The sequence below is a fragment of the Pongo pygmaeus genome, chromosome 1, assembly GCF_028885625.2.
Source record: "Pongo pygmaeus isolate AG05252 chromosome 1, NHGRI_mPonPyg2-v2.0_pri, whole genome shotgun sequence".
In the NCBI taxonomy this organism is placed as follows: Eukaryota; Metazoa; Chordata; class Mammalia; order Primates; family Hominidae; genus Pongo; species Pongo pygmaeus.
The window spans coordinates 223,960,370-223,975,278 of NC_072373.2; the positions used below are offsets into that span (position 1 = coordinate 223,960,370).

Here is a 14,909-nt window from a genome sequence, read left to right on the forward strand (position 1 = left end):
GGCTCCCACCGCGCCCCACTTCCTTATGCTCATGTCACTTCCTTCAGGCCAAGTCGGCCTCAGGTTCCCCTCCTGCATCCCCCACACAGGGCCTTGTAATTCTATCACAGCCCTCAAAACCCTGCATCAGGGTTGCATGATTGATTTTTTTAGTCTCCCCATGAGATAGGGGACCACGCGTTCTCTTTACATCACCGCATCCCAGCACCTGTTGCCATACTAGGTGGATAGAAAGCCTCCAATCCCCAGTGGATGAAGGAAGGATGTGTGCTAAATAAACAGGTGCTGACTTCATCTGAAAAGTCTACAGGCCCCACCTGAGTACCCAGAAGGAACTGATATAAGGGCAAGAGCTTGAGCTTTAGAACCAAGCAGACCCAGGCTCAAGTACCAGCTCTGCCACTGACTGAGGTATGACGTAGGGCAAGAGACACCCTCTCTGAGGTTCAATCTCTCCATCTATAAAATGGGTATAATACCACGTACGTTGCATGGATATGTTTATGAGGATTCAATGAGATGGTATACCTGATATATAGGAAATGTGTAAGCCCATGACTGTCCCACTAGTAATTGTGTGGCTCCCATCTGTTGTAGGAACCCAGCAGCAAAGAAATTGGAGATGACAAGAGCCCAGAGCTGCCTTGGGTTCTGGGACACCCAGCACACTCAGCAGAGAGATGTGGACACAGGACCTAAGGCAGCCCCGCAAGCTTCTGGGGCCAGAGAAAAGTATCATGAACTTGGAAGGAATTCTTCCAGCACGGCCCAGAGAACAGCATCACCTCTGACTAACCTCCCTCAGCTCATCCGACCACAAAGCTGCAGTGACCCCGGAACCAGGGTGATGCTTCACATCCAGCACTTTGCTCTCTGAGAGTCTCCCACTCCCAAAGCTCCTCCACACTGTCAGGCACCAAAGAAGCTGGCATAAATCTGTATGGGGTGCAGGGCCAACTCCAGACCTGCTGAGATTTCATCTCCTGAAACAGTGACATCGCAACCACCCTCTTTTTCCTTCCTGCCAACCTTTGTCATCCCTGGAAACCTTATCGAGCTAGCTTCTTCTTGGCTTGCAGACAAGACAACTAATCATGGACCTAACAGCTCGTCAGCTTCAAAAGCAGCTGCCCCCATCCTGTGCCTGGCTGAGAAAATCAATGTGCCTTTGAGTTGCCGTGTGTACAGAGGGCCCCAGCCTCTGAGAACAAAAGAAACGAGATGGCTGAACAGTTCCATAAACAGGGCTGGAAGTTTTCCTGGCCTCAGGGAAGGCTTATAGCAAGTGATATGTTAAACGTTAGATCCAAATATCTTTATCATGCCCCTGAACTGACGAAAACAGCTCCGGTGGTAGAAAAATCACAGCTCCAAGACCCTGTGCGGGACTGTCCACCCCAACCAGCAGAAGAGTAGCTGGCTGGCGCCGTGCCCGGCATGATGAAGATGCTGAGTCTATGGGAACTGCCTGATTGAATCCACCAAAGAAGGATGCAGAGTCCAAACTCAGAAGCCCCCTCTCCTGTGAGGTACAAAGCCCCATGGAAATCCCTGTTGCAATTTCCTGGTGGAAAGGACCAACCACCCACTGTGCCAGAGCACACACCCTGGGCTTCCCCGCCCTTGGTCCAAATCAGAGGTAATGCGGCAGAAATGCTGGTGAGATGTGGGGGTTGATCTTGTCTGAAAAGGCCTTCTTCAGGGCTGTTTAAAAATCCATGTTCATGCCCATGGTAGACTATTCATAGCAACAGGCTCCCATTAACATAAGAAGGCACTCATCCTCACTAATAATTAAGACAAACTCAAATTCAAATAAAAGGGGGTACCATCTCTCATCTACCAATAAGCGAGAGGACGTGGGGAAAACTGTAATCTCCAGTTCTGGTGGGCATGTAATTATGCAGCCATAAGGCAGTATCTAATAAACTGAACATGCTCAGACCTTGTAACCCAGAAATTCTGGGTCCAGGTTGCCTATGTGCCCAAAAAGACATGTATAAGAACACTTACTGAAGTGTTATTTATAATGCTAAAAAACTGAAAGGAATCTAAAGTGGGGACTATGGCCAGGGAAACGGCTCAAGTGTTTATATAGTAGAATGCTACAGGATTGTGAAAAGGGATGAAGAGACCTCAATACCAACATAGACACAGCTCAGACCACAATGCAGAGTGGAAAAGGTAAACTGCAAACAATATGTAAATCGCACATACACACACACACACACACACACACACATAGAGTCCCACCCGACTTTAAGGGCTCAGCTTGTATCCCATCTGACCTAGGAAGTGTCTCTGACCATTCCAGCCCACTCTGCACTCCCAGGATGCTTATCATAAAAGCCCAGGCTGCTCTGCCTCTCAGCACTATTGATGACCCTCATGTACGTCAAGTCTCTTCAACTTGACCATGAGTCCGTGGGGCAGAGAACATGACTCCTATTCTCTCTGCAGACACCATAGTGCCTTGCACAAAGTAGGCACACAGGGTCGATATCTGCTGAGTGGCTCAGCAGTGAACTCGCTGAGCTCACGGGCACGGCCACCATATAATGCATCATAGTAGGTGGCTTCTCTCTGAGAACCTAAAGCAAGCATTGTGTCGCCATCTCTTCCCACTGCCCACACTGCCATCCATGTTAGGAGGTCATGGAAACCGCCCCCCCAATCCTGCCCGTCTCCCTTTCCCAAAGTTCTGAGAGGACAGACTGTTGCCTGCAAGTATGAGCACACAAATAACTCCAAACATAAATATGGCCTACAAATAGCCATAAATCACTCTGATTCCATCCAGTGACAATTCTAATTTATAACATGAGGAAAGAAAACGAACACTGTGGGTTGTTTTTTCCCCTCGGCTTCTCAGCTGCTGCTGAGGAAGAATTCCACCCTGCTGTTACTCACAAGCAGAAGTTCCTGATTTACGTATTACTAAAGATGAAATATACCAGGGGCCTACGGGCACAGGAGCTGCTATGACTTTCAGTTTGAATTCCTGCAGCCTTATTATTCCCAGTGCTAGCAGTCTCGTTGTTCAGGGGCCCCACCCAGTCGTGCCTCACTCTCTACCTGTTCCTCCAGTGTAGGAGATGAGGGTCCTCCCAGGAAGAACCAAGCCCTGCCTCCTTTGGCTCCCTGCAATGATGGCTAATGTGTTTGTACAATCACCGGTCACAGTCTTAGAGGTGCGCCCAGAGCAATGCGTTTGGGGTAATCTGCATTTTAATGTTCTGTGCAGTCAATTAAACCACACTGTGCAAACACTGAGCACAGGAGAGTGCAGGAACTGGAATTTCTTGGATAGAGGCTTTTCTTTGTGTATCTCCATAAAGCATTGTTATTAGGTATTTAAAAAAAAAACATAAAACAAAAGTCATCTCTCTGTAAGGTCATATAATACAGGCCATTTGATGCTATTTTTAACAGCCATAAAAGCACATGATGACAAAGCACGTCACAAAAAACATTGGCGTGGAAGGGCAACACATTGAATTCAAGTGGGTTTATGGTCCCAGCTATCCATCCAGTATGCTTGCAAACTCAACACACCAACAGACTCCAGAACGCCTCTCTTTGACCCGTTTGAAATAACAGGTGGATCACGAGCCAGCTTCTCAGCTCCGGGCCCAAGGTGGTGCCTTCCCTATTCCCAGGGGAAGTTCCTTCCCAGGACCAGTAAGGAACGCAGGGAAGTGGATGCTAGTTAACTAGCAGGCCAAGACTTCACCTTGACTCATGCCCTCCCCCTCTACGGCTGTGACACATGGCTCGGGCCCTCAAACAATGGCAAAGAGGAATAAGGGAACTTCTCCATGGCTGCCCAAGGTTGAGAGCCTGTGGGGTGAAAACAACGGCAAGGAAACCAGTCTTTACCCAAGGGCCAAAACCCGAAGTCAGCCCAAGATCCCAAGATGCTTCTGCAGGACCCCAACCATGCAAGAATCATGCACACCTGTGATCCCATCTAATGATCTCAAACCTCTATTAAGGCTGACACACCCAGGGTTTGTCGGTGGAGGGGTGAAGCCAGGCTCTGTGGGGGGCCTGCCAGCTTGGCAGGGGGAGGCCAGGGTCACCTCAAGAGGGAAGTTCCTTACGCTGCCTCCCCTCTTCCCTGACACTTTGCAAACTCTCAATGCATCCAGAGGCTCTTCCGTGATAAATACAACAAATGAGTCCACAGGAACCTTGCAAATCCCCATCTATATAGCAATGACTCCCAAGAAACAGGACTGCTTTAGTTCAATCCAGTTTCACTGAAAACTTGAATGGAGACTATAGGGTAAGAAGGTAGAAAAACGAAACAAAAGCAAAAACCAGGGTCTTGACAAACAAAAATTCTTTGGACAGAGGTGACTCGCATCAAATTACTCCAAGCAATTCCATTCTCCACTGCAGCCTGCAAATGACATTTGTGCACCAAGGGAACCTTTTCTGCTGTTTACCTCCACTCCCTGGACCTTGAGTTTCATGTGGTCCTCTCTGGTCGTTTTCCCATCTTTCCTCTTTTTCCAGCAATACCCATCTTTCCTGTATTTCACTTTCTTCCTGTTGTAGAGTATCATTGAGCCATTCTGTGGTCTGGAAACAACAAATGGTTAAGTTACCAAGAGCACCAAGTAGAAGAAAAATTTATGAAGAAAGATATCGTCGACCAGTAAAAGTCTCTACAGAAAAGCAATATTCCACATTTGCTGGAACATAATTTTTCACCTTTTATTGCAGCTCCCTGGATTAACCATGTTTTATGGCCAGCCAAAATTTGCTTTGGATTTGGTACCTAATGAATTAAATGTGTCAATGATAGGCTTAAAAGACATACCCTCAGTAATAACCACAAAGTAATCAGGATATACGATGTGGGGGCCTGAGCTCTGCACTGAAAAGTAGGCAAAACAGAGACAGAAAGCAAAAAGAGCCAGGGGTGTCATGGCAGCCTGCAATATCTTATCTCTTGTGGAAGGATTTTCTACACATCTTTTAATCCATCACCCAGCATTAGGAAATAAATAAGTTTAACGCAGACGCTAGATGACTATGTTAAGAACAGACCAATGGCAGAGCTATTCACCGAGGCCAAATGCTGTTGGTTCATTGCCTGTATTTAGATTACTGCTAGATACGAAAGAGCATCTGCGGTCTTGCTTCTCAAGTAAGCTAAGTACCCGATTCTTTCCCATTTGGGCTTCAACTGTCAGGGGTCTCAGATGCTGCCAGGTAAAGTCATCTATTCAGTCCACAGCCAGAGTATCTCAGGGAAATAGTGGCCTGCTCACTAAATGCTAAGAGTTAGATGGTCATTCCTGTGATGATGAAAAAGATAAAGACCCTTGAATTTTCCAAAAAGAAAACATGCATCCACCACAGAGAGGAGAGGCTGATGACTGCATATCTGCAGATGTGGTGGTCAGGTCACATATTTGGGTTTGGAAACCCCAAGGAGAGAAAGAACTAAACCCCTCTAGCAGCTGAGGGCAAGTGCTGTGGTAAACCACTTTCAGAATAAGGTTTCAGTAGCTGTGGGCAGATCCAATCTCAAGGAAGACTCCCCCAAAATCTAGCAGCACGCCATGCAGTGCTGCGCCACTCTGCACCTGAACGTGCAGCAGGGGAAGAGGAATGCCAGCGATTCTGTGCACCACGAGGCCAGCGCAGGCTTGCCACCTCACTCTCAGCCACGGCCACAGAGCTCTTTACACAAATAAGGCAAATGAAGTGGCTTCTTCAGCCTGGCTTGTATGTTTCTCTGCTACAGCGGAGTCGAGGAAACCATAAGTCAGCCATCTGTCCCCCGCAGGGCTGGGGCAAGACCCTCCAGCCCCTTTCTTTTCTTCTTGCTACAAACAATGGGCCATTTCACAAGCCGCACAGAACATTGGCTGTTGATGGCTTCATATTCTATTGTCTGTGGGGAAAAAACAGTCCCACCAGGGTGACTGCAGCTAATTGTAGTTTCCACCCAGCCCGAGTATGTCATTCAGCCGCAATATGATGACTAAACAGCAATTCTGCTGGAAATTACAGACTTTCAACAGTGACTCCCGATACTTCATTGTTTCCCGATCAGGGCGCAATTGGTTTGTGTCAGTGTTGGTTTCCTCCCTAAGTCTGTACCGACTAAAACAATCAGGAAATGGCTCCACACGCTTGTCACAATGCTGTCACCCACCGGTATCTGTCTCCCGCTTACAAGTCTGCATTGGAAACCTTACAATTCACTTCCATTTCTAAATGGCAGGTAGGCTCACATGTGGGACCAACGATGTCAGCCTCTTCCCACTTCAGCCCCTCTCTAGATGTTTGTCCTTAATCTTCACAGTGCTGTAAGCCCTCCCCACCCCTGAAAGACCCATTAGAAGGTGCCTGAGGTCCACGGAGGTCCACGGACTGTGCTTAGGACCACTGCCTAAGGAATAAGCAGGGGAACTTGTTTAATCAAACAGACAGGCTCTGTGTGTGGCTTATTCTCTCCAAAAATTGGGTCCAAAAGACCCAATGCCAGGTCTTCTTCTGTGGATGGGTTTTCTGTGACTGGAGAATGAAGATGCTCCATCCACAGAAGACCCGACGTTGATCCAATCCAGCCTCTCGTGAGCTAAGACATGAATTGTGATTTGTTCCATCCCTTGCCCTTTCTAAATATGACTAATAACCTCAGCAGTGTCCTCAGGCAAACCATTCCCACATCGTAAGTGGTACGACCCACAGAGAGAGGACTCTCTCAAACACTGTCAATGTACACAGTCAGAATCACAACTGCCCTCACCCTAGGAAACCCACCTTCCTCCAGTGATCCGCTCTTTGGCATTCTGAGAGTAGCCCTGACATCTGGCACTTTCAGCAGGATACAATCCCACAGGGAACTTAAGTGTCCAGCTTAAATGGCCTTAATAAATGGAATCATCATTTTAACTTGCAATAATGAGCAACCTAATAGTGTTTAATCCACCAATCTGATTTTATTAGAACTTGTTTGGCTCTGTGTGATGGGGAAGGCCCTTACCACAACTCAGGGTCCTAGGAACAGCAAAGGGGAAAGACAGGCTGCAGAAGGGCCCACGTGCCCCCCAAGGCAAAGAAAATGAGGCCGTACTGCCGTCCCAGAAAAGAATCAAAAGCAAGTCAGACCCAGCACTTTGGGAGACCGAGGCAGGTGGATCACTTGAGGACAGGAGTTTGGAACCAGCCTGGCCAACATGGTAAAACCCCGTCTCTACTACAAATACAAAAAATTAGCCTGACAAGGTGGCAGGTGCCTATAATTCCAGCTGTTCGGGAGGCTGAGGCAGGAGAATCTTTTGAACCCGGGAGGCAGAGGTTGCAGTGAGCTGAGATTGTGCCACTGCACTCCAGCCTGGGTGACAGAGCATCTCAAAAAAAAAAGCAAGTCAGAGCTGGTGGGAAGGGATCAGAGGAAGGAGGAGGGAAGTGGGGTCCTGCTCTGGGACGAATGACAGGTGGGCTAGACCACAGAGCCCAGTCAGGGAGGGCTTTAACACACTTCATGATGGCATAAAAGATAGCCCCCCTCCCCACAAGAAGAGCAGGAAAACAGGAATGGAATTGCAGACAGAGAGGATAACAGAAGCTTCGTGGAGCAGGCATGGAAGCCCTGTGGCTTAATAACGCCACCCACTTCTAGTTATTGATGACTTACTGTGTGCCCGGTGCCGGTGGAGCACACCACTTGCATGTCTGTATCATCTACACCTAAATCTATATCCGTACCTATACCTATAACCCATAACTATGACCCATATTATTTGCATCCTTGCACCCACCCTATGAGGTAGGTATTATTATCATTCCCAGCATATAATCAAACCATTCTACCCACAAGCGTTCAGGCAGGATACACGCTGAGTTGGTCCAATTCCAGAGTTGCCCCTAAGGCTGCTGAGCTAGCACAGGCTGTGGGGCAGTCTCCATTCTGCTCTACCTGCTGGGTGATCATTACTGCCCTGAAAGCATCCCTTACCCGATGGACAGGGATTTGGTGGGTGAATCCCAGGCTGCCTTTCCCTTTGGCTGGCGTCACTCTGGGGCAATCTCAGGCCTCCCTGCCCGGTGGAGGGGGTCGCTCTGAGTGCTCTATGTGAAACTCCCCTCTGCTTGTAAGCTCCAGTTCCCACAGTGGTGACTTGCAGGGGGAATGGCCCTTCATTTGCATTCCTCCTCCTCCTCTTTCACTTCCACATGCCCTGACTGGTGTTTCCTGGGATGGCTTCTCGGATAAACTGCCCACACTCAAGTCTTCATCTCGGGATCTCCTTCTGGGGAAGCTGAACGAAGGCTGATGGTGTGAGACAGCCACACGGAAACCTTCCGAGGCCTCCACTGCAGCGTGCAGAGGCATGTCAAGAAAAATACGAGGACAACAGGGAGCTTTATTCTCACTAGGGAGGTTTCTAGCCAAGGAAACCTTTTATCTAAGAGACTAATAGCGAGCAAAACCAATAGCGCTCAGTGCAACATGGCAAAAAGGTCATGGGATCAATGGAAACCTACTACAAATTATAACAGTAAAGAAACGGGTATAAAGTTAGCTTATATTTTAATTATCTAGCCAAGAAAGATATAATATATATATAATATCTATAAGCTATTGGCTTATAGATACATCTTCTATAAGATCTATCTGTTATATGTATTATATATATAATACAGTCTCAGTAAGACTGCGTAGATTACACAGAGTAAGACTGTATAATATATATTATATATAAGATAGAAATATACAAAACATCTATATGCTATTGGCTTACAGATTATCAGCCAATAGCTTATAGACGTTGTATGTATGTGTGTGTATGTACGTATGTGTGTGTGTGTGTGTGTGTGTATATATATATACACATATATATATATATCTTGGCTAGATAATTAAAATATAAACTATTGACTTGATAGATTGATGAAATGACAGAAGTCCCCATTTACTGTAGAAAAACAAAATTAAATGCCTAGGCATACATTTAACAAGAAATTCCCAAAACCTAAAACAAAAACTCTAAAAATATTCTAACAGACACAAGAGTAGGTTTTGATTCATGCAAAAACATGTCTTGGTTAGGTAGAGTTACGATCATTAAAATGTCAATCTTCCCAAGTTAATTAATTAATTTATTTATTTATTTATTTTTATTATTATTATTATACTTCAAGTTTTAGGGTACATGTGCACAACGTGCAGGTTTGTTACATATGTATATATGTACCATGTTGGTGTGCTGCACCCATTAACTCATCATTTAGCATTAGGAATATCTCCTAATGCTATCCCTCCCCCCTCCCCCGACCCCACAACAGTCCCTGGTGTGTGATGTTCCCCTTCCTGTGTCCATGGGCTCTCATTGTTCGGTTTCCACCTATGAGTAAGAACATGCGGTGTTTGGTTTTTTGTCCTTGCGATAGTTTGCTGAGAATGATGGTTTCCAGCTTCATCCATGTCCCTACAAAGGACATGAATTCATCATATTTTATGGCTGCATAGTATTCCATGGTGTATATGTGCCACATTTTCTTAATCCAGTCTATCATTGTTGGACATTTGGGTTGGTTCCAAGTCTTTGCTATCGTGAATAATGCCGCAGTAAACATACACGTGCATGTGTCTTTATAGCAGCATGATTTATAATCCTTTGGGTATATACCCAGTAATGGGATGGCTGGGTCAAATGGTATTTCTAGTTCTAGATCCCTGAGGAATCGCCACACTGACTTCCACAATGGTTGAACTAGTTTACAGTCCCACTAACAGTGTAAAAGTGTTCCTATTTCTCCACATCCTCTCCAGCACCTGTTGCTTCCTGACTTTTTAATGATCGCCATTCTAACTGGTGTGAGATGGTATCTCATTGTGGTTTTGATTTGCATTTCTCTGATGGCCAGTGATGATGAGCATTTTTTCATGTGGTTTTTGGCTGCATAAATGTCTTCTTTTGAGAAGTGTCTGTTTATCCTTTGCCCACTTTTTGATGGGGTTGTTTGTTTTTTTCTTGTAAATTTGTTTGAGTTCATTGTAGATTCTGGATATTAGCCCTTTGTCAGATGAGTAGGTTGCAAAAATTTTCTCCCATTCTGTAGGTTGCCTGTTCACTCTGATGGTGGTTTCTTTTGCTGTGCAGAAGCTCTTTAGTTTAATTAGATCCCATTTGTCAATTTTGGCTTTTGTTGCCATTGCTTTTGGCGTTTTAGACATGAAGTCCTTGCCCATGCCTATGTCCTGAAAAATTTATAGATGCAATGCCATCCCCATCGAGCTACCAATGACTTTCTTCACAGAATTGGAAAAAACTACTTTAAAGTTCATATGGAACCAAAAAAGAGCCCACATTGCCAGGTCAATCCTAAGCCAAAAGAACAAAGCTGGAGGCATCACGTTACCTGACTTCAAACTATACTACAAGGCTACAGTAACCAAAACAGCATGGTACTGGTACCAAAACAGAGATATAGATCAATGGAACTGAACAGAGCCCTCAGAAATAATGTCACATATCTACAACTATCTGATCTTTGACAAACCTGACAAAAACAAGAAATGAGGAAAGGATTCCCTATTTAATAAATGGTGCTGGGAAAACTGGCTAGCCATATGTAGAAAGCTGAAACTGGATCCCTTCCTTACACCTTATACAAAAATTAATTCAAGATGGATTAAAGACTTACATGTTAGACCTAAAACCATAAAAGCCCTAGAAGAAAACCCAGGTTAATTTATAAATGTGATGTCATAACAATGAGAATCCTGTCAGGAATTTTTTTTCTGGATCTAGAACATTTTATTGTAAAGTTTATTTGAAAGGAAGAAGCACTAAGAATAGCCAAATAAACCTCCCAAAAGAAGACCAAGGCATAGGGGTTAGTGTTACCAGCTATTAACACATATGAGAAAACTTTTATATCTTAAAAAGTATGGAATTTACACATGCAGAGACAAGCCAATGGAACAGAATAGAAATTTCAGAAATAATTCCACTTACACATACAAATTTAGTATACACAATCAAGGAGGTATCTCAAGTCAGTGGGAGAAGGAGTCAAGTTTTTCTTTCTTTTTTTAATTTTTTACTTTTTGAGACAGAGTCTTGCTTTGTCGCCCAGGCTGGAGTGCAATGGTGCAATCTCGGCTCACTGCAAGCTCCGCCTTCTCCTGCCTCACGCCATTCTCCTGCCTCAGCCTCCCAAGTAGCTGGGACTATAGGCGCCCGCCACCACGCCCGGCTAATTTTATTATTATTATTATTTTTGTATTTTCAGTAGAGACGGGGTTTCACTGTGTTAGCCAGGATGGTCTCGATCTCCTGACCTTGTGATCTGCCCGCCTCACCCTCCCAAAGTGCTGGGATTACAGGCATGAGCCACCGTGCCTGGCTGAAGGGGTCAAGTTTTTCATAAGTGAAACTGGGGGACCTAGAAGGCACATGGAAATTACAAAAACGGGTCTACCCCTCACATCATACAGCAGCACTGATGCTAAAGAGAGATTTCAATGTAATAAATAAAATCATACCTACTCTACAAGAAAATACAGGTGAATTTCTCTATAACCTGAAAGTGGAGAAAACTTTCTTGACCATGATTCAAAACCCAGCAACAATATGTGAAAGATACTTACATCTTATTAGATAAAAATAAAACTGCCAGACTGTTTTCCAACATGGCAGCACCATTTTCCATTCATTCCCACTAGGAATGGAGGAGGGTTCCAATTTCTCCACATCCTCCCCAGCGTTTGACATTATCTGTCTTTTGGATTATAGGCATCCTAGTGAGTGTATCGTGGTTTTAATTTGCATTTCCCTAATAACTAATGATGTTGAGTACCTTTTCATGTCCTTGTTAGCCATTCAGATAGACATTGAATCTATTTGAATCTCTTGCCTATTTTTAATTGAGTTGTCTTCTTGTTTTTTGAGTTTTAAGAACTCTTTATATATAATCTAGATATATATATATCTATCTAGATATATCTATCTGATAAAGGATATGTCTTTATCATATGTCTTTATCAGACATATGATTTGCAAATACTTTCTCCCAATCCATAACTTGTCTCCTCTTTTTCTTAATGGCTTGATGGTTTCTTTAAAAGAGTAAAAATTTTCCACTTTGGTAAGTTCCAATTTATCAGTTTTTTCTTTTATGAATAGTACTTAGTCTCATCTAAGGGTGCTTTGCCTAACTCAAGGTAATAAACATGCCTTATGTCTTCTTCTAAGACTTTTATATCTTTAGCTCTTGCATTTAGGTCATGATCCATTTTCAGTGAATTTTTGCATATGGTGTGAGGTAAAGGTCAAGTTTATTTTTGTCACTGAATATCCAATTGTCCCAGCACCATTTTTTAAATTTAAACAGCCTATTTTCTCCACCCCCAACTCCACTGAATTGCTTTTGCACCTTTGTTGAAAATAAATTGACCATAAACATAAGATTTTATTTCTGAACTTTCTCTTGTGTTCCATTGGCTATTTTTATGCCAATACTATCTATCTTGGTTGTAGCAGCTTTATAATAAGTTTTGAAATCCGGGACTATAAGTCCTCCAACTTTGTTCTTCTTTTTCAAAACTGTATTGGCTATTTTAAGTCCTTTGTATTTCCATATATATTTTAGGGTTAGCTTGACAATTTCTGAGGAAAAAAGGCTGCTAGAATTTTAATCGGAGTTGTACTGAATCTAGAAATCAATTTTGAGAGAACTGACATCTTAACAATATTGAGTCTTCCAACCACTTTCAACTGCAGAACATGGAATGTCTTTCTACCCAGGTAAATCTGTAATTTCTTTCATTAAGACTTTGTAGTTTTCAATATATGGGTTTTACACTTTGTGACTTACATTTATCCTATGCACTTTATTATTTTTGAAGATATTATGATTGAAATTGTTTTCTCAATTTATTTTTGGATTGTTCATTTGTACTATATAGAAATACAATTCAATTTTGTATGTTGATCTTATCCTGTGACCCTTGCTAAACCTATTTATTAGTTCTAGTAAATTTTTTTGTAGATTCTTTAGGATAGTTTACATATATAATTAAGTCACCTGTGAATAAGGGTAGCTCCACTTTCTTCTTCCCATTGTGGATGCTTTTCTTTCTCTTGCTTTATTGCACTGGCTGGCACCTCCAGTCCAATGTTGAACAGAAGTGGTAAGAATCAACACTTTGCCCTGTTCCTGATTTTAGGGGGAAGCATACAGTCTTTCATCATTAAGTATGAAGTTAGCTGTATGGAAGACTTAAGCTAATATGAAAAGGACTCCAGACCAGGTGTGGTGGCTCACGTGTGTAATCTCAGCACTTTGGGAGGCTGAAGAGGGCAGATCGCTTGAGCTCATGAGTTCAAGACCAGCCTGGGCAACATGGCAAAACCCTGTCTCTACAAGAAAGTGTGCTGGCGTATGCCTGTGGTCCCAGCTACTCAGGAGGCTGAGGTGAGAGAATCACTTGAGCCCAGAAGGCGGAGGTTATAGTGAACTGAGATAGCACCACTGCACTCCAGCCTGGGTGACAGAGTGAGACCCCATCTCAATCAAAAAAAAAAAAAAAAAAGACTCCGGAACCAACTTGAAGAGGCTCCCACTAACCAAAGATGGGACAATTTGAACATCAACATTCGACTGAAATAATACATTAAATATGTTTAAATCCATGAGTTCATAATAGTCCTCAAACAAACAAAAAACTAATTGCTCATTGTTGGAAGATGCTAGTGACCCAATACATTATTTTGAAAAATAAAAAAAATTAAAAAAAAAAGAAGGGGAGAATTAGGCATGTATCCTACCTTTCCTGTACGAACTGTTTTTTTGAGTTATGAAATAGGAGGAGAAAGAACTTTCTCTATAAAAGTACTCCAGCTAATAAATGAAGAAGAAATGAGAGAATTAAAATATCATTGTTTTGTAATCCCTAATGAATTAATGGATCTGGGCATGGATCATCAATGGTGGCTGACATCACAAAAGAGAGACAACCAGATAGTACGTGTCCTCTGCTATGGTTTGGATGTGTCCCCCTAAAGATCATGTGTTGGAAACTTAATCCCCACTACAACACTGTTGGGAGGTGAGGCCTAATAAGAGATGATTAGGTCATGAATGGATTAATGTCATTATCTTGGGAGTGAGTTAGTTATTACAGGGTTGGCTTTTTTTTTTTTAATAAAAGTGAGTCTGGTGGCCCCCTCCTCCTCTCTCATTCTCATTCTCTCATTCTTGCCCTCTCCTGCCCTTCCACCTTCCACCACGGGAAGATGTAGCACAAATGCCCTCACCAGGTACCATGCTCCTGAACTTCCCAGCCTCCAGAACCATGAGCCAAATAAACTTCTATTGTTTATAAATTACCCAGTCTGTAGTACTCCATTATAGCAACACAAATGGACTAAGATATCCCCTGATGGAAGTACATTTTGCTGCAAAAAAAAACAAAAAACAAAAAAACTTGACCTTGAAGCTATTGAGAACTCTTGCTCTAACCTCCACTTTCTACAATCTGCAGAGGGCGCTGGGACATGGTATGGTAAATGATGCCATGGGGATACAGTCAGCAAAATCCAGACTATGGAAGACTCTACAGAGCGAATGACTTGGCTTCTTTAACCAATTCTCTGAGGAAGAATGAGTAAGTAAGAGAGAAAAAAAGAGCAGGAGTGTGCTGGAATGAGAACATATAGACTGAAAAACTCAAAGAAATAATCAACCAATTGCAATATGTAGACCTTACTTGGATACTGGCTGAGCCAAACAAACTGTAAAATGAAAGATGGCATTTGTGAAACAACCGAAATGTTGACCAGTGACTGGGTATGTAATGAGATTTAGAATTATTATTCATTTGTAACAGTGATCAGTGTAGTACAGAAGTATTTTTTAAAAGAGAACTTATC

The 14,909-nt window shown here is 43.3% G+C and overlaps 1 protein-coding gene across 11 annotated transcripts in view; it reads right to left on the reverse strand.

Moving 5' to 3' along the window:
- The window catches only part of CAMTA1 (calmodulin binding transcription activator 1), a 980,974-nt gene that overhangs the window by 508,205 nt on the left and 457,860 nt on the right, over nt 1–14,909 (reverse strand). For 10 of the 11 annotated variants that reach the window (XM_054441126.2, XM_054441083.2, XM_063668430.1 and 7 more), the window contains one exon: nt 4,452–4,587. In XM_054441126.2, the coding sequence (XP_054297101.1) occupies nt 4,452–4,587 (136 nt within the window). Of the gene's footprint in view, nt 1–3,714; nt 3,841–4,451; nt 4,588–14,909 lie in introns of those variants that run through there. The other variant, XM_063668448.1, reaches the window with a different exon arrangement.